Consider the following 25527-nt stretch of genomic DNA (forward strand, 5'->3'; position numbering starts at 1 on the left):
TGCTTTATTTTTTATCATTTATCTTATTTGTTCTTTTTTCCATCCAAGTCTCTCTTTATAAGTGTTGGAATTTCTATTTATTATGATTATTCTACCCTTCTTACAAAAATACAGTTTAGCAACTACCTTGTGCATCTTCTTCCCCAAACTTTTACAAGGTTTTTTACCATATAAAAAATCTCTCCAATTTCAGATATAATTTGTGAAGTTCCTGTAATAAGGGAATAAATTTTCTTTTGATGTTTCTAAGAAGCGAGTAAAATAAAAAAATAATATTTAAATTTCAAAAACATAATTTAACTAGATAATAACATTAATATAGGATAAGTGCCACAATAGGTACTATAATTGTATTGGTAAATTCTCATGACTAATTATTAGAATAATTTTTGCTGGGTATATGTTTTATTCGTAAATAAATTCTCACAGGTAATTCTCGTAGTCATATTTAAGAAAAAGTTTTGAGAAGGTATACTTAGCAAAAACCATTCATGAATAAAACATATACCCAACAAAAATTTTTCTAATAAATTACTCATGAGTTTATCATTATAGTTTAGTAGCTATTGTGACACTCTATCTTATATTAATGTTATTTTTCTGGTTAATTTTTTATAATTGATTTTGAAATTTAAATAACATTTTTAATTTATTTTACTTGCTTATTAGAAACATCAAAAGAAAATTTATTCCCTAACTTCAAAAAATTTATCTAAAATTGAAAAAAATTTATATGATAAAAAATCCTTGCAAAGTTTAGGAAATAAGATGACCCAAGATAAAGTATATTTTTGTAAGACGGACAAACTAGTCATAATAAATAGAAACTATAACACTATTAAGGAGAGACTTGGATAAAAAAAGTACAAGGGATAAATGATAAAAAAATATAATATAAGGAGATAACTGATTCAAAGGTAAAACCACGTGAAGTTATTTAAATCCCTAATATTAATTATTTCACTTTAAACGTTAAGTCTGCAAAAATACACACTTGGTGGCTTATGTGTGGTATGACCACAAAGTCCACACACAAAGATGTTTAAAGTAACGGATTTAATGTCTGAAATAGACACAAAATAATACAAAGCTTGCTTATTTGGCCATGTCAATCAGTTCATCCACATTCAACACTTGTATAAGTTATTTTTCTTCGTTCTTCGTGATAAATCACTACTTACTACCAAATATGTATTGTATATATTGTACATATCTCCCACTCTTCCATTTTTTGTTTCGTCATCCCATATTTATTTTGCAGGCAATTTTTTTTTAGATATTCTAATCAGTTCATTGTTTCGTTACTAGTTTGATTCGAGACAGGTTTCGAGATTAAGGCTTTAATTTTTTTTCAAAAATAATACTAGAAAAGATCGAACACATATTATCTCTACCTACTCAGTTCCTTTGTGTCAATTAAACTACTATCATTTGTCTTGTTGTTTGTCTTCCACCAATATCATAGTCTTTTTGTCTTCAGTTTTCATAAAATATAATATTATAAACTTTAAGGATTCATGATTTATGTTAGCGTAAAGGATTTTTCCAGTCAACGGAGATAAGTTATCTCCTGTTAGCACAAAACGACATTGTTTTGGGGCGAAAATCAAGGTATTTTTGTAATTGTAATATATTGCAGGATTATATTAGTTTTTATTATTATAATTTTTTAATCTTATAATCACAAAACGACGTCATTTTGAGCTCACTGGAGATAACTTTATCTCCGGTGACTGGAGAAATATTTTTTCCTTTATGTTAACCATAGTATTAATATATTATATAGGTTAAAAGAATGTTTTATTAAAGGGAAAAGTTCACCAATTCCCCCTGTGGTTTGCTTCAGAATCATTTATGTCCCTGTGGTTTTTTTTATCACATATGCCCCTGTGCTTTGCAAAAAATAAGAAACCACAGGGGTATATATGATAAAAAACATACCCTTTTACAAACCACAGGGGCATATGTGATAAGAAAAAAAACACAGGGGTATAAATGATTCTGAAGTAAACCACAGGGGCATTGGTGAACTTTTCCCTTTATTAAATTATATGCGTCAAAACAGAGCGGACTGTAGGATTGACTATTAAACTAATTTGCAGAAATTCGAACTTGAATTCCTAACACAATCAACCATATATATATATATATGAAATGATGGTAGCTCAATTGGTAGCAAGAGAATTGAGTAAGTGGAAAGGAAAGGGCCTCGCTTCGATCCTTACGTACCACCTTTAGGAGCGATTTAAATATCTTCATTCCTGACTCGTCCTGTACTCCGGATTAATCTCATAACTGACTTAAAGAATGAAACTTATAGTAATAGTTAGAGGAGTCCACTCGCCTCAAAGAGATAATTAGAATTGTGAATCAACCCGTTAGAGAGCTGATTATTACAAGTCTTGAATTGAATTTATTTTATTATTTAGTAAGCGATGATTAATCTCATAACTGTTGGAATTTGTTTAGATAATCTATTGGTTATAAATAAGAAGTGGGTTAAGGAAGAAAATAAAATAGTGAAGTTGAAGGGGTGTGTGAGTTTTAAGAAGAGTCCCACATTGGACAACTAGTAGCAGGTGAGAGAACTTATAAGCTCCTACCTCACACTCCTAAATTGTCCCTTGGGATACTACACTTTTGTGGAGGGGAGAGGAGTTAGGTGGCCGTAGGCCCCACCACACACACACACGCCGCCGTTCGGCCGGCTCGGATCAGTTCGGTTCGTGCGTGTAAAATAAAAATATTTTTATTAAATTATTTTAATTTTTAATTTTTTGTTCAAAATGCCATTGTGCCTATCTGTTGCTTCCCTCTAGTTTCTTCAAAACCAAACGTTTCTTCCCGTCGGTTTTTTGAAAAGAATCGGCTCTTACCTTTCGCGAACCGGTCATCGTTCGCGGCCGTCAGTCACGGCGATTCACCGCCTGCGGCGGTTCATCGTAACCGGTCAGTATCTATAAATAGACCCTGACCCCTTCAGAAATTTTATCTAATTTTTCTTCACTCTTATTTCGTGGGATTTTTTTCCTTCATCCGGTTTGCATATTGTTGTGTTCGTTTGGGCTGTTGATTGGTAATGCCAGAGCCAGGTACATCCTGGGTGTAGCCTCGGCCCAGGCTAAATTTTAACAAATTATACTTATTATATGTAATTATATAATTAATTTTAATTTGGCCCAGGTTAATATTATAATTTGGCCCAGGCTACAATTTGTATTTTGGTCCTATCTAAAACTTAATATTTTTTGTAAGAGATTTAGATAAGTTGTATTAGATTATGTGTTCAAATTTCACTTGTATAAAAAAAATATTTAATAAAATTATAATTCTTCTTAGTGCTGTCTACTCAGGTGCTCTATATTTAATATAATTTAAATAGGGAGGTTATATTTACAAACTCTTACAAACTACACTATGTATTCCCAGAAGTACACTAGGTAACACTATGTACTTCCGGGAGTATATAGTATAATTTGCACAAATTTGCAAAAAAAATTTATAAACGAATCATTTCCCAATTTAAATATATTATGAGATGAACTAACTAATGTTAAGAAAAATAAATACACTTAAATTTTTTTGGCTTGGGCTCAAATTTGAGCCCGGCTCCGCCACTGCTATTCAGATGAAATCCGTTCTATCCTGGGAGACAAGTGTTCATCAATCTTTGGCATCAGGCAAATTGTCTTAAAGAAACATATTTTGTGGGCTCGGATTTATTCCTCAATTATTTTGCACACATTGATCATTCAGTCTCACAATCTGACATCCTATAAGGCTATTCTAATTTACTATTGCACTGCGTTTTTTGATAATTGTAATCATTTATATCTTTTGTTCTATACATGGATTCAAATATTTAGTGATTTAATATCACCCACTTTCTTCTAAATAACAATAACATGTATTTGGAAATCTATGAAACTAAAAAAATTTAAGAACTCCTAATTATTATTTTTCTTTTTGTTGAATATAGATCATGGTTGGGGCGGAAAGTGCATGCCTCATGGACTCTTAATAGTTTACACGTTAGATTTAAACTGACACATTTTGTGGCTTTATTACACTCATCGCTACGCAGACAAATTTTGTGGCATGCTATTCTTTCTAATTCTGTTATCAAGATTCATCAAAAACTAACATCTTGTGAATCAGCTCCATCATTCCATTATCTGTTCCTTGATTTGGTGAATGTTGTTTCTCCGTGTTCATCTTGGTTATCTTCTGTCGAGTTGCAATTCAATTCAAATTCTCTTTTTTGTAATGGCCACCGACAAGAAGTTGAAAGATAAGTTGCGGAAATTGGTTAAGAGTATCGTGGACGGCGATGACTACCAGGTGAACGCTGCCGACGAGGCTATCATTGCTCTTTCTTCTCTCAAGGATTTGAAATGCAGCACCTCCCTCTCACAGAAATTGAACCATGTACCTGTTCCTGCACAGTTTCGATGCCCCATCTCAGGACAATTAATGACTGATCCTGTAATCTTGGCCAGTGGACAGGTTTATCATTTTCCTTTCACTCTCTGTCATAAAGATCAATTCTTGAATGCTTGCTTAAGCATTTCAGCGTATCATATGAATTGCTTTCTTTAACATGGATTTGTTTTTATACATATAAATGGTTATTATAAATTTATAATAATATGTTGTAACTTGTTAGAGTTGGTCTTCTTATACCTTTTATCTAATAAATACACAACTCTCAAGAGAACATAACCCTTCTTTTTTTCCTTGCTTTTGATGTATCACTGGGTTCAAATTTGGCACTGTCTTCATGTTTTGTCTGGCTGCATTTTTAGTTATTTGGATGATCTGAGTGTTGCTTGTTGGCAGATTGAGAGGTAGTTATGATGGGGTTTAATTGTATAAAGGATTTTAGGGGCAGGGGGTGGTGGTGTTACTTGAAGGCAAGCTTTGGAGTAGCAGTAAGGTTGCTCCTTAGGATTGGAAGATCATATATTCAAATATGTAAACAGCCTCTTTGCAAAAATGTGAAGGTAAGGCTGTGTACAATAGACTCTCGTCCCGATTCTTGCAAGTCGGGGAGCTTTGTCCACATGAGAGTTTCAATGTTATTTGCGTATCATTGCTGGATTCCTTAATTAATGTTTTAATGCTGCAGACTTATGATCGGCCATTCATCCAGAGGTGGCTGAATGAAGTCTACAGAATTTGCCCTGAGAGCCAACAAGTCCTCTCTCACTCTATCCTTACACCGAATTGCCTGGTCCAAGACTTGATTTCACAGTGGTGCAAAGAGCATGGAATTGAGCTACCAAAGCCTGTAGGGGACACTGATGATGGAGAAGTAACTGATGCACATATACAACGTTTACATTCATTGCTTCATAATTTGTCATTGTCTGTTTCTGATCAAAAAGAAGGTGCAAAAGAGCTTCGTCAGTTAACAAAACGAATGCCTTCATTTCGAAGGCTTTTTTGGGAGCCAGAAATGATTCAACGATTGCTCAGTCCATTATTAGCTGGCACGGCTTGTATTGATCCTGAGCTCCATGAGGACTTGATCACAACTGTTCTAAATCTCTCAATTCATGAAGATAATAAGAAAGTGTTTGGAGAGGATGAAAAGGTTATCTCCCTGCTTATTGATTCCTTGAAATCCGGAACCATTCAAACAAGAAGCAATGCTGCAGCAGCTATTTTCTCATTATCAGCGCTTGATTCCAACAAGCTCATTATTGGAAAATCTGGAGCTATCAAATATTTGGTTCACCTTTTAGAGGGGGGAAATTTATCAGCAATGAAAGATGCTGCTTCAGCCATATTCAACCTATGTATTGAGCATGAAAATAGAGAGAAGACTGTGAGAGAAGGGGCAGTACAGGTTATTCTTAGCAAGATCATGGACCACATTCTAGTTGATGAGTTGTTGTCTCTGCTGGCACTCCTCTGTAGCCATACCGTGGCTATTGAAACATTGGGAAATAATGGTGCTGTCCCCTTCTTGCTGGGTATTTTAAGAGAGAGCATGTCAGAACGCATCAATGAAAACTCTGTTGCAATCTTATATGTAATCTGTCTCCATGATAGGACAAAGCGGAAGGAAATTGGAGAAGAAGAAATGGCCAATGGTACACTGTCTAAGCTAGCACAATCAGGGACTTCAAGGGCCAAGAGAAAAGCTACCGGTATTCTTAATAGGCTCGACTTACCTCACTCCTCCACTTATACCACTTAAGGTCTTGTTGGGTATACACTTAAAAAAAAGTATACATGGAAAACTGGAAAAGAAAACAATCCCTAAATTTCCCATCTGCCATTTTAAGGGGATACCAAACTACTTCCTTAGTGAAATTAGGCCTAGAAAATTGTAAATCACATCTTTCTAAATGAATTTCTAGTGTTTTTTACACTACTCAGGTAACTGTAAAAATAAAAAGGAAACAAAAGTTTTACATATTTTGTACATTATGTGCAACAGTAGCTTCTATGAATAGTATCATGTATTTTTCTTTCTTCTTTACCAAAGGTTGCTGTTGGGGTCTTATTTTTCATTCACCTCATTATTACCTGACTGCCCCCCATGATTTTTGTTTTGACACCCAACCCATGTTTGTAGCTATTTTGTTTGTTTTTGTTAATGGTGCATTGTAGTTATTCATTATTAATGGTACCCTAAGGTAGGAGAGTATCTTCTATACATCTGTAGAAGTAGGTACATCTGCCATTTAATAAGTGACATTTGGATAAAAAAAATATTTTTCTCTCCTTTCCATAAAGCATGACAGTCATTCCTTATTTTCTATTGGATAGATGCACTGAGTGAATGGTACTAAACCATAGATATTTACCTAAGGTAGAGACCAGATATGACTTGGGAGTACTTAATCAGAGCGCGAGACTGGTAGGAGTGTGTTATTCGTAGACAGTAAGGCCTCTCTTTCTTTTCTTTCCACAGCCAACTCTTAAAAGAATTTTGACACCTCACTGCTCCTTTTACCAAACTTTCTTCGTTTAATCCACCAATTTTCCGGAGGATTATTATGTATGGATACTAGTAGTAGGAGAGTATATGGCGCTAATCTTTAGAAACTTTATGGAAGGCCAACATATGATGTTTTAACAATGCTTAGAGGAAATTATGTATAATTTCTTAAAGTATTTTGGCAGAGCTTTTAAAATTTACAATATGGTCATAACTCGTCCTCCCCTAGAAGATCTTCCCCTAATTATAGTTTTTTGACTTGCACACTTTTTTGTTTTTACCAAAAAAAACTCATTTCTTTAATATTGATTTTATTTTAACTATATTTTTTTTTTGGTATGCTATTTTAACTATATTAAACTGTCTAAAAAATTTCATTAAGTATATGGTTCAATGACTTTGCACACATTAAAAATTAATATTTTAATTTTTTTCATAACATTTAAACTATAATTCCACCCCTTAACTTAGTATTTTTTTTTTGGGTACAAAAAATTGTTATGATGAAGGAAACTTTTCTTATTTCAAAATCAGTTTAAACTATTAATAGTAGCAAAGATTACTAGTTTGTTAATGAATATCAAATATTTTTTGTTCATAAATTCGAGAGTTATCAATCTATAACAAAAACATTAATAACAAAGGAAGCATCCGTTCCTAGTTACGACAGAAAAGATGAAAATTATCCTAAATTAGTTGGAATTGGTAGTAGATGAATCCAAATAAAATGTATGAAAAGTTTGAGAAAAAGATAAAGATAAAATTTAAGATATATATATATATATATATATATATATATATATATATATAGATAGGGAATGATCCATTTACAATTTTTTTTTTACAAATTACATTAAATAAGACCGGTCATACACTCTTGATTGAAGTATGACAGATCATACTTAGTGTAGTTTGTAAACAAAAAATTCATAAATATAATCTTCTCATATATATATATATATATATATATATATATATATATATATATATATAGCAGTAGACAATTAAAAGGAAAAATGAACTAAAATAAAATAAAAATATCGATATAATGGAGGGAAAAAAAGAATAAGAAAGTAAGAAATAAAAAAATAAAAAGGAATACAGAAAAACACATAAATAATTAAGAGAAAAAAGATTGAAAGGAAAAATGAAATAAAAGAAAAAGGAAAAAAGAAAGAAAAAGAGGAAAATAAAAAGGAAAAGGACTAAAAATGATCATTTGGAACACAAGAATAAAAATGGATTTAACACTCCGCAAGGCTTATAGCTTTTATCCATTCCGTCTTAAGATATATTATCCGCAGATCTATATCATACTTCATTAAATTTTGTTTTATTATATTTTTTCAAGTAAGTTTCAGTTTATCTCTACCTTTCTTTATATCAAGATCTTGGTAGCAAACTTTTATTCTTACGAAAATATTCAGGCGCTTCCTCATTACATACTCAAATCACCTCAATCTATAATCTCTTATCTTTTCAGTCACTTGTAATACTTTTTATCTTTCGTTGAATATCTTCATTTCTTATTTTATTGAACCTCGTATAATCATACATCTATCTTTTAACATTCTCATTTCCGCTATTTACATTTTATCGCTGACGCTTATGAAAAATTAACGTGAGGGGTTCGTGACTAACGGTCATAACAATTTTTTGATTATTTTATTTTATTTTTGGTATGACGCTATTGGCTCGTCAGTCCATCGCTGTGTTTTAATACTCTACGTTGTAGGGGTCTTTTAGGTCCACTAGCCCCAACCCAACTTTAGGCCCATTAGATATGATGCTCCACACATATGCACGACATATAACCCTATCCTCATCTAAGCCTTCCGTTACGTCAACATTTTCTGAATCAAGAGATACCGGACCACCTTCCTCGTGACCGAAGAACCAGGCTCCGAATAGCTACTGGACCGCACTAGTAGAACTCCATAGAGAGGTGGTTACTTGTTCCCCCGTCGATCTTAAATGATTGGTTGGCTAACTTGGTTTGGTCACATCATATGAATGATGAAGAGCGATAACAAAATAAGAGCGAGTCGACAGTACTAGATTATTCATTCTGCTCATTTATTTATGGATTATAAATCTCTCATAAGATAAATCAAATTCATTCAGACATATAATAAATGTGGGTTTTACTTCTGTTTTTTTTTTTCCTTTAATTATTCATGGATCTTATTTATAATTTTGTTTGACTAATATAAGATAACTCATTTTCAATAACATAAAAAAAAAAAAATTCCCTTTATTCATTTAAGGTTATCCAAAATTTAACAGGATTCACCATACCTTTAGCTCTGGTTTATTTCATCAGTCGTAGTCAATAATAATCATTCTGCCAATAGTCTAATGGGAAAAATATTTTTGCTTTTGCTGTGAAGAAATTTTTTTCTGTTACATTTATATAAAAATGAATATCTTATTATATAAAAATATATTAATGAAACTCACTCTTTTTTATATGAGTGTGGCAGTTTTTTATTACAATCACATAGAAGTGAATGAGTTCATTATAAAGAGAAGAGAAAGAAAATATTTGTGGAATTCAATTACTTTTATGTGAGCAGAAAATTTTTTTATGCAACAAAAAAAAAAAACATTAAATCCTAGTAATTATTAGAACATATTTGTTGCTAAAGGTTGGCGACTCGAGTGGTGAGCTCACTCAGTCACATAATCCAATTCCGAGGACCACAGGGTGCTTACTCTTCACTGTGGATTTTAACTTATGGTGCTGAATGGATCAAAATTGGTGAAGAAAGTGAAGTTACAAACAAGACAAATCTAGGTCCCTTTTGTGGACAGTATGAAACACAATTACCGCTTACAAAAAGAAATGCTCGTGTTCCACTACTTCGTGGGCTCCACCGATGGATCCAAAGTAAACATTGAGCAGCATTATTGTTAGCCCATATGGCCCGAGAAAAATATTTTCGTACTATCATTTACTAAAAAGGGTTTGCTGTCGTCATTTAACATGACACGAAAAATTTTCTTACACACACAATATTTTGTGGGGTCTATATTTTTTAAAGCAAAAAAAAAAAAACTAAGGCACGCAAAACGAATCTCTATAACATTACACAATCACTTTTCCTACAACATAACTCTTATAAAACCCTTACTAAAATTGGAAAAATATAATACAACTGCTATTCTTAATTTCTTATAACCAAAGAAGGAAATTCTGATGGAATGACTTTTCACCTTTCTTTAAGGCTACAAACAAGATAATAATAACTTAACACAAGAACATCTCAGTTGAAAATTTGAAATGGATGTGCCCGAATTGTGTCAAATGCATATAAATAGAGTGCTGTTTACCCCTGAACCATTTTAAGGCAACGACAGAAAATTATTCCATAAAAATACTTGTCATATAATTTTCAATATTATTTCATAACATACAAAGCCTAAGAAATACTTATAAATATTATTAAATTATAAATATAAAGTTATTGTGCCCAAAATAAATTTTCTAGTGGATAGTTACTTGGACTTTAAATATAATATTTTCAGAGGAAATTATGAAAACAAATAAATTCTCACACTCCAATAATGACATTCGATAGAAAATTAAATTATATAATTATATTTTAAAAATATAAGGAATGTAGCTTAAAAGTGCTTAGTCAAATTTAGTCATCTTAGTACTGTCCATCAATTCTTAAATTATTCTAGTGTGAAGTCAATTCTCCTTCGAGCATTTTCATTTTTCATGATCAGTTACCACTCTATCTTTTTTTTTCTTCTTTTTTAATAGTTAGCTCTCAGTCTTTTATTTATATTAAGGGTTTTATAAGAGTTAGGTTGTAGGAAAAGTGATTGTGTAATGTTATAGAGATTCGTTTTGCGTGCCTTAATTTTTTATTTATTTTTTTGTTTTAAAAAGTGTGGACCCCACAAAATATTGTGAGTGTAAGAAAATTTGTTGTGTTATGTTAAAGGATAAAACGAAAACCCTTATATTAATTACTGCTCTCTCTCTCTCTCTTTTTTGGTTCAACTCTCCATTCAGCAAGCAAATCTCAGCCTACTAGTAAGAGAGATTTCGGCCTGCGTTATTTGAATGATCCCAGCCCAGAATCAGGTTTTAAATAGCAAAGAGAGATTCACAGGCCCAATAATACTGAACATAAAAACTTAGGTCTATCAGACCCGTCATTTGAGCATGATAGCAGTTCACTTTCAGTTTAAAAACATACCTGGAACTCGAGACTAATGAAATACGAGTTCAATGTTTTTCCTATAACGTGAAACCTTTTCTGATCTTTCTGCTCTCCTCACACAGGAACAGTCACCAAAATGTTACGTTTTGTCAAAAAATTTATCCAAATGTCACGCAAACAGTATTTTTTACCAGACTGTCACGTGTCATAATTCGCTACCACTAGTAGCGAATTTTGTGGCCAATAATTTTGTGACACGTTGTCATATTCAGTGGTGGAGCCAGGAATTTTAATGAGAGGGGGCGAAATAAAAAATATTATATCATAAATAAAAGTATTTGAAATACAATACAAATCTAATATATAAAAATTAAAAGAAACCTATTACAGAAATGAAGATTAATTCACTTGACTTTTACTCTACGTGTTTCATATTGTTAAACTCATCTATAATTGAATTCGTACTAAAACTCAAAACAATTTCTTTTTCAATGTATGAAATCAAAGAATCATCAAGAAATTGGTCTTCCATTCTATTTCGGAGCCTAGTCTTGATTATCTTCATAGCTGAGAAAGATATTTCAATAGTTGTTGTAGAAACTGGAAGAGTGAGTACAAGTCTAATCACTCTGTCAATAAGAGGGTAAATGATGGACTTTCCGGTTCTTGCTAGCCCTTGACATAATTCAGATGTAGTTGATAAATTAATCATATCTGGATGATTAGGAATATCAAGCTCAAAATGTTGTAACTCCATCTTCAAATGCAATTTTTCTTGTTCTGTGAAATCTCTAGAATAAAATTTATCAACAAGTTTGCAAATATCACTATTAAATGACTTGTACCTGTTTCATGGATCTAAAGCCATGCTCAAAGCAAGTAATTCAACAGTATTATCATTGAACCTGCTATTTAATTCTTGCAATTGGTAATCAATTGTAGCACAAAAGATATTTACTCTATAAAACTTTTCAGTAGAAAAATCACCTTGTTCATTTCGAGCACGACCCCTTCTTCCAATATATTTTGCACTCATATCTGGAATGTCAATGTCATGTTTTATGCAAAAATCTTGAACATGAATCAAAAAAGCATCCCAACCTGTCTCTCTTAATTTCTGAAGTAACTCTTTTGTAGTTGAAACCAGATGTAAAGCATTTGAAATATCTTGAGACTCTCGTTGCAAAGCTTGACAAAGGACTTCAGTAATACCCATAATTTCCTTCATAAGATGCAATACGATGACAAAATCAAAAGATGTCAACGATGAGTATGCATTATCGGCATCTCCACGATGTGATGCTGTTTTTCCTTCATTAGAAATATTGTCAAGAACTTCACATGTGCTTTTAAACATTTTAAACAAACTGCATATGGAATTATAACGAGAACTCCAACGAGTAGCTCCAGCTCGATGCAAAGTACCAATCTGATTAAGACCAACTCCTGATTCGAGTTCATCAATAGCAATCATTCTTGCAATTTCAATTTTTTGGGCAGCCTTTAACTCATCATTACGCTTACAAGAGGAAGTAACAATATTAATTATGAAGTTCAATTTTTCAAAAAACTGATGAACATGTTTTACCTCATGAGATGCAGCAACCAAGGCAAGTTGAAGCCGATGAGCTAAGCAATGGACATAATAATCATATGGACACTCAGCGCAAATTAAAGCCTGCAGTCCATTCCATTCACCTCGCATATTGCTAGCTCCATCATAGCCTTGTCCTCGAATATTTTGAACGTCAAGATTATGGTGACAAAGAGTGTTGAGTATTCCTTGTTTCAAAGTCTTAGCACTTGTATCTTCCACATGTACAAGACTGAAAAATCTTTCCGGTATAAAATCATCTTTATCTACGAATCTCAAAACAATAGCCATATGCTCCTTTTTAGATACATCACTAGCTTCATCAACAATAAGACAAAACATGGCATTGGAAATTTCTTCTCGTATTGTTTTCTTTACCTTTTCAGAGAAAACATGAAGAATTTCCTTTTGAATTTGAGGGGAACTATATGATGCATTTTGAGGCACTTTTTCTAAAACAACTGCTGCAACTTCTTGATTATAGGAAGCTAAAAACTTTATCATCTGAAGAAAATTACCCCGATTAATTGAATCTAAGCTTTCATCGTGACCTCTAAAAGCACATCCTTGAAGAGCAAGCCATCTTGTCACGTCCACATAAACTTGTAGTCTCAAACGATTAGTTGCAATCTCCTGAGTAGTAAGTTTTTCAACCAATATCTCAATATGTTGAGATTGGTTCATAAGATCACAACTTGAACTCACAACATTTTTATGCATTGACATAGCATTTTTCCCAACATGGCGTAGAAAAGCACAATTTTCTCCTTCATTAACCTTTTTCCAATTTCTAAATCCCTCAACAACAAATGTATTAAGTCCAACACGACCACTACCACCTGGTTTACTAAATAAATAACAAGGCAAACAAAATGCAGCATCTTTACTTGGAGAATACTTTAACCAAGATGGAAACAAATCAAACCAAGAAGAGCAAAAATGACGTCGATTCCTCTTTGGCCCAGAAAAAGGATAATTTTAAAGCTTGCATTGAAATGGACCAAGTTTAAGATAAGCACGACGAATTTCATCTTGTTGATTTATAGGATATTTCCATATTGGAAGGCGTAGTGCAATTCTCTTTCCAGTGAAGCAAAATCAACTTTAACTACCTCTTTATTTTCAATTCTAGGAAGCTTTGAAGAAGGAGTTTCACTATTTGACAATGCAACATTGGGAGTAGATGAGGGCAAAGACTCACTATTCTTTCTCTTAAAATAAACATCAATAGTAGCACTCTTTCCCATAGTAAATACCTACAATCTTTCATGTATTAAATATAAAATAAAATCGTAGTCAGCAAACAAGAAATCAAAAGTTCAAAAAAATAAAATAAAAAATAAATGGGTTTGTTACTGTGTACCCACCCAAAAATAAAAAATAAAAAAATCAAATTAATACCTACAATCACCCGTACCCACCCAAAAAAATAAAATAAACAATAAAAAGAACAATTGAATGCATGACCTGACAGACATATGTTCGGAAAACCCTCACTTTCCCTCGTACTTTTACTGTGTGTCTGTGTCGCTTGAACTCACTATTCGTTTGTTACTTTGTTCGATCTTTTTTTATCAACGGGTGCTTCTCTTCAGCATCTTAAGTTCTTAACTTAAGCATATCCATTAACTAGTTATAAAAAAATGCAGATTTCAAAATAAATGGGTTTCGACCTTCGAGACAATACAATCAAATATTCAAATAGAAATAGAGATACAGTCATACAGATAGAGAATTTCATAAAAAAACAAAAAAAATAGAGATAGAAAAAGACCTCTGAGGAGATTTAATGGCTTTGGCCTTTAGGGTCGATGGGTTGCAGATGGGTAATGAGGGTTTGTTAAAGTTGAGAGAGAGAAAAGTGGGTTGGAGAATAAAAATAGGAATAAAAAAAGATTGAGTGTAGTATGATATTGATGGTGTTATGGAGAGTAATTTTATATTATAAAATTTTTAAAACAAATAATTTAATAATATTATTCCAATTTCATTTATATATATATATATAATTCTTGAACTTTGTGGGGGGGGGGGGGTGGCCCACCCTAGCCCCCCATGATTCCGCCTCTGGTCATATTGCGGACCAAATTCGCTACCAGTAGTAGCGAATTATGACACGTCAACTTTTTCCTGCAAAAGTGTGCCACTTGTCAAAAAATCATTCGCGAACATAATATGCTACACAGGGTAGCGAATTACTACCTGCTTGACACGTGTCATTCTTGCTAACTGTGCATTCTGACGTGGCATAATTCACTACACTGTGTAGCGAATTATTTGCAAGCATATTTCGCTACACAGTGTAGCGAATTATCCAATGTGGCATTCTGAAAAAAATTACTGTTGACGTGACAGTCTGATAATTTTTTTGGCTAGACGTGACAAAATGGTCACTGTTCCCCTCACAGAACCATCCAGCCCCAGAGATAACTTTATATCCAACTTACTAAGAAATTTTTAATGCAACCGTTGTATTAAGTAGTTTTAGAATAATATTATATCGATGTACTTTGGAAAATGTATAGTTATAATTATAATATTCAAGTTACTTTTTTATTTTTCATGTCAGCTCGACAAATTTTAAAAAAAAAAAGAAAAAAAAGAAAAAAAAATTAATATTATAACTAGAGGGGGTTATATTTACAAATTTTTTATTCACAAACTACACTATGTACTCCTGGAAGTACACTAGGTTACATTATATACTTCTGGGAGTACATAATGTAATTTGTAAAAAAATTTATAAACCTATCATTGTAACTATATATTCTTCATAATATTCAGTGTAACGGTTGCATTAAAAATTTGTTCCCGGACAAAAACATCAAACCTGCTAATTATCAGTGGCGCAATGAAGGCTATATAGGCCCAGCCCAATGCTATCAATTAGTTATTCTGTTTGTAATTGTTCTGTTATTATTGAATGGCTGAGATCATTCTGTTACTGTTGCATGGTTAAGATTAATCTAGGCTAGGAGTATATAATTGATGTGCACATGTAAGTGCAAGTCGATGATTCATTTTTCTCAATAACAAATTACAATTTTCCTTTCTTCTCTCTCTGATGTGATACCTTTCATGGTATCAGAGCTTATTAATCCATGGAGCCAAATCGTGCTGTGCAAAACTCTGTTCATGCCTTTTCTAATCCAGTTTCCTTTGAGCTGGATGAAGATAATTTCCTGCCATGGAAACAACAAGCATTAGCTACAATCAAAGGTTATGATTTGATCAAATTCATCACTCAAGAAGTTCAAGATTCAGTACGTGTTGCAAGAAGTTCTACTGAAGAAGATGCAAAAAGTGTTGGCAACATTGCAAGTCAGGTCTCAAATACACAAAAAGCTGCTATTGTTCAACAAGATCAGTTGATCCTTTCTTGGCTACTGTCTTCCATGTCTGAGTCAATCTACATGCGTGTTGTTGGATGTTCCAGTTCATTCCAAGTTTGGCAGAAACTTGAAGAATTTTTCATGTCTCAAACGAGAGCAAAAATTAAACAACTGAAAGTGCAGTTAAAGAATATAAAGAAGGAAGGTGATGTGTCAAAATACCTTCTCACAATCAAGAAAACAGTGGACTCTTTGGCAGCATGCGGTTCACCAGTTGATTGCGAGGATCACATAGATGCAATACTAGATGGACTAAATGAAGATTATGATGCCTTTGTTACATCAGTTATCTCACGTTCTGATCCTTATACTATTGGTGAAATTGAAGCTTGTTGATGGCTCAAGAACAAAGACTGGAGAAGCATAGAAGGAATCTCCCAACAAACCTTCAAGCCAATATGGCTCAGCTACAAGTCAGAAGACAAAACAATCACTCTAATTTCAATAGAGGAGGATTCAGCCCAAATAGAGGAAGGTTCTATACAAGTACAAACATTGGAGGTTACCAACCTTACAGAGGAAGAGGAGGAAGGTACAATGGCAGTGGAAGCTACAATAGGCCTCAATGCCAAGTCTGTGGCAGGTATGGCCACTTAGCTCTTGATTGCCATCACAGGTTCAATCAAAGCTATCAAAGCTCTCTGAAACAAAACAGCTCCTCCAACTTGCAAGCTAATATGGCAGTGACCAGTTACATTGCTGCAAGACAGCAAGATGATGAAGCCTCTGACTATTTTTCCCTTACTGATTCTAGCTGGTATCCAGACTCTGGTGCCACAAATTACTTCACACCAGAATCTTCCAACCTGCTGTAGAAAACCACATACAATGGTCAGGATGTTGTTCAAGTAGGTAATGGATCTAACCTAAAAATCAAACACATAGGTCATTCAATTCTATACTCTCCTTTCAGTTCAAAATCATTTACACTGTCAAATCTTCTACATGTTCCTGGTATGTCCAAAAAATTTATTGAGTGTTTCACAGTTTGCAAAGGAACATCAAGTCTTTTTTGAATTTCATTCTAATACTTGCTACGTCAAATCTCAGGCTACCAAGGAGATTCTTCTCCAAGGCAACCTTAAGAATGGCCCATATGCATTTGATGGAGTGCAGAAGCCTTCAAGGTTTACTGCTGCAGCTACCTCAAGTTTACATAAAACTAGTGTCCCTGTATTTTATGTTTCTAAACCTTTCATATCTTGTAATAATACTTCTGAAGTTTCTACTTTAGATCTATGGCATTCGAGATTAGCTCATGCCTCCCTTCAAACTGTCAAGTTGGTTCTTAAACATTGTAACATACCATATGTCAATAAAACTGATTCAAAACTATGTTGTGCTTGTTGTATGGAAAAAATGCACCAGCTTCACTTACCAAACACAACTACAACTTACTCTAGTCCCTTGGAACTTGTCCTCACTTACATTTGGGGTCCAGCACCTGTTGAAAGTACCTTAGGTGCTCGTTACTACATACTATTTGTAGATGCCTTTTCCAAATATACTTGGCTTTATCCTATGACAAACAAATCACAAGCTTACAATATATTCATTCAATTCAAAACAATGGTTGAATTACAACTCAATACCAAAATAAAATCTATTCAAACTGACAATGGCAGAGAATATCTCAAACTTACTCCCTATCTACAACATCAAGGCATTATACACCGCCTCATATGTCTCTACACTCATCAACAAAATGGCCAACCAGAAAGAAAACATAGACATGTTGTAGAAACTGGTCTAGCTCTCCTAGCTCAATCCCACTTACCAACCAAATGTTGGGCAGATGCATTTCTTTCTGCCACATTTGTTATAAACCTTTTACCTACCCCCACCCTAAATCACAAATCTCCATTTGAAACCCTATTCCAGAAAACACCTGATTACTCATTTCTTAAAACTTATGGTTGTGCATGCTATCCCTACCTACGACCCTACAATAGGCACAAAATTAATTTTAGGTCAGAAAAATGCACCTTTATTGGCTACTGTACAAATCAAAAAGGTTACAAGTGTTTAAAACCAACTGGTCAAATCATTTTTGCAAGACATGTGCTTTTTGATGAATCCCAATTCCCGTTCCTTCAATCCTATGTCTCTCCTTCAACTTCAAACAGTGTTCCAACTACCTCTTTCTCTACTCCTGCTATTCCTATCTTGCCTACTAACATCAGTCCAAACAGTGTACCAATTCCACCTCCTGTCCCAATCACAGCTCCTATTGCTCACCCCTCTGCCTCTCCTAATTCCCTAATGGGAGATTCTATTACTGATTTTTCTGTTAGCACCTCTAATCCTACTTGCAGGTCTCCTATATTTTCTGACAACAGTTGCAGGTCTGATTCACCTTTACTAGCCCCTGTGGTTCCTCTAGCTCATCCTATGCTTACTAGAGCCAAAGCTGGCATCTTTAAACCGAAGGCCTATTTAGCCTCTTTGGAACCTACTTCTGTTTCTCATGCCCTAGCTCAACCACACTGGCATAAGGCTATGTAAGAGGAGTATGTAGCCTTACTCAAAAACAACACTTGGAAATTGGTTCCTATGCCTTCAGACAGGTCTCCAATAGGCTGTAAATGGGTATTTCGCACCAAATATAATTCTGATGGCAGCATTCTAAAGTATAAAGTCAGGCTAGTGGCTAAGGGCTTTCACCAACAGGAAGGTTTTGACTACCAGGAAACCTTTAGTCCAGGTCTTAAACCTGCTACCATTCGGATTGTCCTCACTGCTGCCCTTTCTAGAGGCTGGCCTGTTCACCAATTAGATGTGAACAATGCCTTCCTGAATGGTGATCTTCAGGAAAAAGTGTTCATGCAACAACCTCCTGGTTTCATTCATGAAGATAAAACCCTTGTGTGCAAGCTCACTAAGGCTCTCTATGGCCTTAAACAGGCATCATGTGCCTGGTTTGACAAGCTTAGTAGCACACTCCGTAGACTGGGTTTTGTCACTGCTAAATGTGACTCTTCCCTATTCATCTCATTTACTCCTACTGCTACTCTATATGTACTAGTCTATGTAGACGACATACTTGTCACTGGATCTTCTTCTTCTGCTATACAGTCCCTCATTCACTCTCTCAATGATGCCTTTGCTCTCAAGGATCTTGGTCACCTCCACTATTTTCTGGGTATTGAGGTCACCAAGACTGCATCTGGTGGCCTTCATCTTCACCAATCCAAGTATATTCTGGATCTACTCAAGAAGGCAAACATGGTGAACTCCAAGCCTGTGCCTACACCTATGATGTCCAGTGTTAAGCTTTCCTCTCGTGATGGTTCTCCACATCCTGACCCGTCTCAGTATCGATCCATTGTTAGGGCCCTTCAATATGCCACCATTACTCGCCCTGACATCACATTCAGTGTTAATAAGGTCTGTCAGTTTATGCATGTTCCTTTAGATATACACTGGAAGGTTGTCAAGAGGATACTACGTTACCTGAGTGGGACGGTTTCCCATGGTTTAACCATCAACCCATCTTCAAATTTTCATCTGGCTGCTTATTATGACTCCGATTGGGGCTCGGATCTTGATGACCGTCGCTCCACCAGTGGTTTCTGCATCTTCTTTGGGTCGAATCTTGTCAACTGGTCCTCCAAGAAGCAACATGTGGTCAGTCGCTCGAGTACTGAGGCGGAATATCGTTGTCTTGCTGCTACTGTCGCTGAGCTGACTTGGATTCAGTCTCTCCTCTCAGAACTTCGAATCCACATTCCCAGACCTCCGGTTCTTTACTGTGACAATCTCTCTGTTGTCCTCCTCATGGCTAACCCCATTTTTCACTCTCGGACCAAGCACTTTGAGCTGGATCTACACTTCGTCAGAGAAAAGGTGCTCAGCAAGGCTGTGTCTGTTCATCACGTTCCAGTTGTTTACCAACTCGCCGATGGACTCACCAAGGCTGTACCTCAGGCCTCTTTTGTTGATTTCAAGTCCAAGCTTCGAGTGGTGGACTCTCAGTCCAAGCCCTCTTCAGCTTGCGGGGGAATGAAGGCTATATAGGCCCAGCCCAATACTATCAATTAGTTATTATGTTTGTAATTGTTATGTTATTATTGAATGACTGAGATCATTCTGTTACTGTTGCATGGTTAAGATTAATCTAGGCTAGGAATATATAATAGATGTGCACATGTAAGTGCAAGTCAATGATTCATTTTTTTCAATAACAAATTACAATTTTCCTTTCTTCTCTCTCTGATCTGATACCTTTCACGCAACGCAACGACGGTTTAGCGGGGAGAGTGAAGTGACAAACTGACAATGTATTGATAAGTAGTCAATGCGTTATCTGTCCAAACTACAAAATGTATGATTTCGAATACAAAAAACATTTATCAGACGGAACTTCATCACAACCACCACCAGTAACCTTGACTATGAATATTAAATAAAACATTCGGACATTTAGTCCACCACAACCCGATACCCACATATAGTCATTCAAACAGAATAATTGTAAAATGGCCAATAAAAGGATATACATTCTTGCTCAATATCAAAAAGCCAAATTTAGCTGGCCACATCACAGTCAGCTTAGCTTAACTAACCAAAAAAAAAAACACTTGTTCCCTCTCAAAAACTCCTTGGGATGATGGCGTTATTAGAGATTGGATTGGAAATTCCAGCTTCGCATATGGCTCATGAAACACAATCAGCTGGTACAAGACACTTGGAAATGAAACCCAGCATTTTCTTCTACAAATTCATAAATCAAGTCAATAAAAATTTGGTACATGGAATATAAAACACAAAGTATAATATGGTCTTAAAAAAATTATAATAAAAAAGGAATAAGAGTTGGGTTATGCACCCGCTTGGTTGTGTGGAGGAGTTCAGGAGGGATCTTATAGAGATCTTCATCAACAGGTTTGGGAGGTCGTGGAACGACGTCGTATTTTTGCAGCTGCTTGCTTTTTCTAATTGGCTGTTCCATCACGTCGTACACTTTCCCAGGTTTTCCCTTGTTAACCATAACATGTGGGCACCGCATTTCCCTGTTCCTCGTCTCCTATAACCACAACAACAAACAAACTCACACTACTTCATTACTGGTTTCAAAGTTTGGTTTGGCTTGCTTGCTTGTTGAGACAAAATATACATACAAACCAAACAGAAACAAAATCATGTGCTTCCATTGTACTGTTTCAACTTTTCAACCACCGCATCATGAGCCAATCGCAAGTGCACAGAAATAATTGAAACCGAAAATAAAATAAAATAAATCTCATCTTAAATGCAGCCTATTATATATACTGAAGCAACGAAAGGAAGAGTGGAAACCTGTTTGTGTTTGAGAGCGGAATGGTTTATATTATTATTTTTGTGATTACGAACTCGAGAGGGTTTGTTAAAATCACCGGAGGAGGAGGAACTATAACGCAGCAGACCGGCCTGTCTGGCATTCTCGAAATACTGAGTGATTGGCAACTCATTCTCCAAATCCCAGTTTCCAAACGCCGGTATCTGTCCGCTTCTCTTCCATTCCTATGATCACAATCACCATCAAACATCTATCATTAGTTAACCATCCCTATTCCCTCACAATTAGAAGAACTAATTAACTAAAAAGGAATCCAACGAAAGAGGCTTACATCCATTTTTGGCGTGTCAACTATGAAACCAAAGCCACAAGAACCACAAATATAGTTGGGAGCAAAAAGGTTAAAGAAAGTTAGGAACAACTAGAGAATATAGAGAAAAAAGAGTATGAAAAGTGAAAAGGGTAGGAGTGGGTTTAAAGCCTTTTTTTACTTGTTTTAATTATGACAGACAGACAATGGTAACAGAAGCAAGCACAGTTAACTACTAATAAATATATTATAGAAGCACTGACAAATTAAACTTTCATTCATTTTCTTCCTTTTCACCAAACTTTCTATACAGATTTTTTTTTATTATTATTAATTTTGTGGCAATAGTAATGAATAACTGAAGGAGTGGGATGGACGAAGGTTCAAAGATTGAATTGAAGACGGTTCTTCTTGCTTTAGCTTTAGATGTGTGTTGATGATGAATGAAATGAAGCAACCGATTCAATGACGAAGGAGCCAAGGGGACCCCTCCATTCCGATGTCCATACCTAGATTTGGGGCATTTGGTAAACGAGTGACTGTTGCAAAAAAATAGTGGGTGCGTGTTACTGTGGGGAAGTATGACCAATCTGAAAAGGCTTGGAATTTGAATGCTAATGGCTGCTGCCAAACTGTCACTGTTGACTCTGTTTTCTGATCCCTTATTTCACTTTAAAATGCCACCTTCTGTCTGTCTGTGTCTCTGTGCGCCAAACTCAGCTAAATCAACAAAAATTGTGGGGCTATTTTAAATCTTTAATAAAAAATTGTTACCTAAATTTAAAATAGATTCAATTAATTAAAATTGTGATTTTTTTAAAATTTAAAAAACATTGACGTTAATTCTTCAAAAGACTAATATGAATTAAATTGGGCGACATAATATTTGTTGAAGATTCAAAAGGTGCTTTATTCTAAATATTCTTACTATTATATTTTGTCGTTATCAATTTACTATCATTTTTTAGTTATTGAATTTCATTTTTCAGACAATAATTTTTGAAAAATTTATATAAAAAATAATAATAATAATAACATTTAACCTATTTCTTGAAATATATAACTATATTAGAGTAATAGTTAAAAAATAGGATAGTAATAATATCCACTAACTTTTAGCATGTGGTCCGGAAGAACATTGATTTGATCGCAATCAGGAAATGCCGGATCTCATCCTTTTACCCACTTTCACGGAGGCAATGAGCTATTGTACTGTATTGATGGTAGCTAAAATTTCAATTGTTTTGATTTTATATTTTTATGATTTTTTTTATCAAAATAATTTTATCACTATTCCAAAAGATTTTACATTTTTATGAAATTTTATTATTTTATTATTTTTTTATATTTTGATTTTATGTTTTATGATTTTTTTATTTCTAATCGATTTTACATAAAATATCGATTTTAACTATATTTGTTGTACGTTTCTTTTCTCACGAACAAATTAAAGCGGTTAGGTTAATGTGCAAAGTAACTATGTAAGCTATTATATGTTCAAATAAAGTAATATATATATATATATATATAATTCATATAAACTTCCAATATTATCACAATTATATTAGTAGTTTGGTTAAATTATTATCAAATTCGTACATAGGGTTTGCGCATAATGTAAAAAATCTTTTAAAAAAGTTCATTCTAAGTCACAACAATGTACGCTCTGTTAATTGATAATTTTCTCATCGTTTCGTTTAGTTAAAAGCATAGTCATAGAAGAGTGAGTATACTAAGAAAAAAGTACAAAATTGAATTAAAACAACCGGAATTATAAATTTGTCTAAATCTACGATAGTATACTACGACGCGTTTGCAAAGACTATTACGACAACTACGTAGGAGTTTGAAATTTTGTTTATTGTAAATGAATAGATAAGCAATGGCCATAAATTGCATATAAATATGATAATAAAAACAAATGATGTTAATTCTATATTATTTTTTATGAATGAACTGGCTAACTGAACCAGATTTAAACATTTTTCAATTGTTTGCATTTGACCCGCAGTCCTTTTGAGTTTTTATTCCTTCGACGTTGAAACCGATTTATATCTAACATATTCTTTAACGGATTTTTTATTTTATTTTTTTATTTAAAGATCAGATGATAAAAAAAAATTAAAATATCTTATATCAAACAAGATTACATTTTGATAAACATTTTAGAAAATAAGAGGGGAATGGTCAATAATGGACAGGTTAAATCAGCGAAGAAAACGGATGTCATGTGAGGATTTGCTGGAAGAAACCATAGTCAACGGGTTGTAGCCAGGAGTCAACCTGATAATGCTAATCTAATATTAGCACGAGGATGAGGATGGATGGATGAGTAGTATTAGAAATTGTCTTCTTCTCATTACAAAATCGAAAGCGAATCTGGCGTGCGTTGGAATTTGTAGTATAGTGGGGTTCAGAGTGCAGTGTGAAAGCGAAAAACGAAACATAGCATAACGTACCCCTCGTGGCTCTACACTAGGACAAGAAGTGATTTGTTGTCGAAAGTTTGACTATGTAACAGTGATACATTATTATGCCTTTGGGAGTAGAGACTTTTTTTCCCTTAATCCAACCTTAATTATTTTTTTAGTCGAGTTGGCTGTTATTTTTATAAACTTTAATTTTTTGAGCTCATTATTTGATTATAAGATTAATTCTAAATGCGAAATAAATATGAAAAAAATTAAATTCCTTTCAAAAGTAACATATAAAAATTAAATTAAAATCTTTTTATCTTTACTTACTCAACTTAGTTATTAGTTACTATTAACTTACCTACCACCGTTTAATGGGATCAGGGACTCTTTCACAACGAAACAAAGCATAACTTTGACTTTGTGGTAATACGTAATACAACACTACATTATTTTTAAAAGCTAGTTTCGGCATGTTGGGGCCTCCACCACCGGGGACTAATAAAAAATATGCCACCTCAGCTCCTCGTGTACTGGAGAGAGAAAATAAAATGGGACTTTTTTGTTTTATATTATGTATTACTTATATAATGTAAAATTCAAAAATCGCACTAAACTCCCTCCGACGGATGTACTAAAGATGCATTACTCCAAATGCATTTAGAGGATGTACTGAAATTTAGTGTATCACACTATATTTTATCAATAAAATATAGTACAAAATATAAAAATTATTTTTATTTTTCTCACTTTGATACAATATATACTGATGTGATGCACGGTAGGGTATGCAAAAAAACTGGTTCACTTGTTCTATCCTTGATCTGAACTTGACTTGATCCATAAATACTTATTTTTTTGAACTAGTTTTAAATACTGACCCACTTTTATTTGCGTCAATTTTCGACCTGACTTGTTTTAATAATGGTCCATTGACCCAAAACTTGACCCACACTCATTTTGTGAAAAAAAGAAAAGAAAAAGAAAATCATAATTATGTTAAAAGAAAAGTTTTAACGTAAAACAATTACGTTAAATTTTTTTATCAAAATTTGTGATTAAAAATTTTTTTGTAAAAAAATTTGACGGAAAAATTTTTTTGTCAAATTTTTTACGGAATCTAAATTTCGTCAAAATATTTCACAAAAAAACATATTTATCAAAAAATTTGACGAAACACATTTCCATCAAAAAAATTTAACGGTAAATAATTTCATCAAAATTCTTTACAGAATTCAAATTTCGGCGAAAGTTTTCGACGGAAACATTTTCGTTAAACTTTTTGACAAAAAAAATTCCATCGAAATTTTTAGCGAAACACATTTTCATCGAAAATTTTCAACCAAAATTTTTTGTCAATGGAACACTTTACTGTCAAAAAATTTCGTAAAAATCTTTGACAAAAAATA

At 33.8% G+C, this 25527-nt stretch overlaps 3 protein-coding genes across 4 annotated transcripts; 1 reads left to right on the forward strand and 2 right to left on the reverse strand.

The window, feature by feature from the left end:
• Positions 1-1982: 1982 nt before the first annotated feature.
• On the forward strand, positions 1983-6205 carry LOC133288773 (U-box domain-containing protein 9-like; the record flags this gene model as incomplete). The annotated part of the gene is made up of 3 exons (XM_061486586.1): positions 1983-2006; positions 4285-4506; positions 5129-6205. Coding segments are annotated over 3 exons (1323 nt in total), but the record flags the coding sequence as incomplete, so codon positions are not given.
• Positions 6206-11980: 5775 nt separating this feature from the next.
• On the reverse strand, positions 11981-13971 carry LOC133288795 (uncharacterized). The gene is made up of 3 exons (XM_061486613.1): positions 13837-13971; positions 12719-13621; positions 11981-12649 (listed from the first exon to the last, which is right to left on the reverse strand). The coding sequence occupies exons 1-3, from the start codon at positions 13969-13971 to the stop codon at positions 11981-11983; spliced, it is 1707 nt and encodes a 568-aa protein (XP_061342597.1).
• A 6513-nt stretch (positions 13972-20484) lies between these two features.
• Positions 20485-22312, reverse strand: LOC133288840 (uncharacterized). Of its 2 annotated transcripts, XM_061486669.1 has the most exons (5): positions 22214-22312; positions 21726-21745; positions 21415-21618; positions 20945-21142; positions 20485-20829 (listed from the first exon to the last, which is right to left on the reverse strand). In XM_061486669.1, the coding sequence occupies exons 2-5, from the start codon at positions 21729-21731 to the stop codon at positions 20773-20775; spliced, it is 465 nt and encodes a 154-aa protein (XP_061342653.1). In that variant the 5' UTR covers positions 21732-21745; positions 22214-22312; the 3' UTR covers positions 20485-20772. The 2 variants fall into 2 exon arrangements, with proteins under 2 accessions (XP_061342653.1, XP_061342654.1); XM_061486670.1 differs by having other exon boundaries at positions 20485-20826; positions 21726-22281.
• Positions 22313-25527: the final 3215 nt, after the last annotated feature.

Source organism: Gastrolobium bilobum, unplaced genomic scaffold, assembly GCF_033153095.1.
Source record: "Gastrolobium bilobum isolate Gb01-03AN ecotype WA unplaced genomic scaffold, APGP_CSIRO_Gbil_v1 utg2264, whole genome shotgun sequence".
Taxonomy (NCBI): domain Eukaryota; kingdom Viridiplantae; phylum Streptophyta; class Magnoliopsida; order Fabales; family Fabaceae; genus Gastrolobium; species Gastrolobium bilobum.

Excerpts from the sequence above, each read along its gene's own strand:
- LOC133288795 (XM_061486613.1), bottom strand. The coding sequence starts at position 13,971 with ATGGGAAAGAGTGCTACTATTGATGTTTATTTTAAGAGAAAGAATAGT. Across the intron at positions 13,622-13,836 it reads CTAGAATTGAAAATAAAGAG|TATTCTCCAAGTAAAGATGC; the intron begins GTAGTTAAAGTT and ends TCTTGGTTAAAG. Across the intron at positions 12,650-12,718 it reads TGGTTGCTGCATCTCATGAG|CGTAATGATGAGTTAAAGGC; the intron begins GTAAAACATGTT and ends TCCTCTTGTAAG.
- LOC133288840 (XM_061486669.1), bottom strand. Across the intron at positions 21,143-21,414 it reads CCGCTCTCAAACACAAACAG|GAGACGAGGAACAGGGAAAT; the intron begins GTTTCCACTCTT and ends TTGTGGTTATAG. Across the intron at positions 20,830-20,944 it reads TCCTCCACACAACCAAGCGG|AAGAAAATGCTGGGTTTCAT; the intron begins GTGCATAACCCA and ends ATGAATTTGTAG.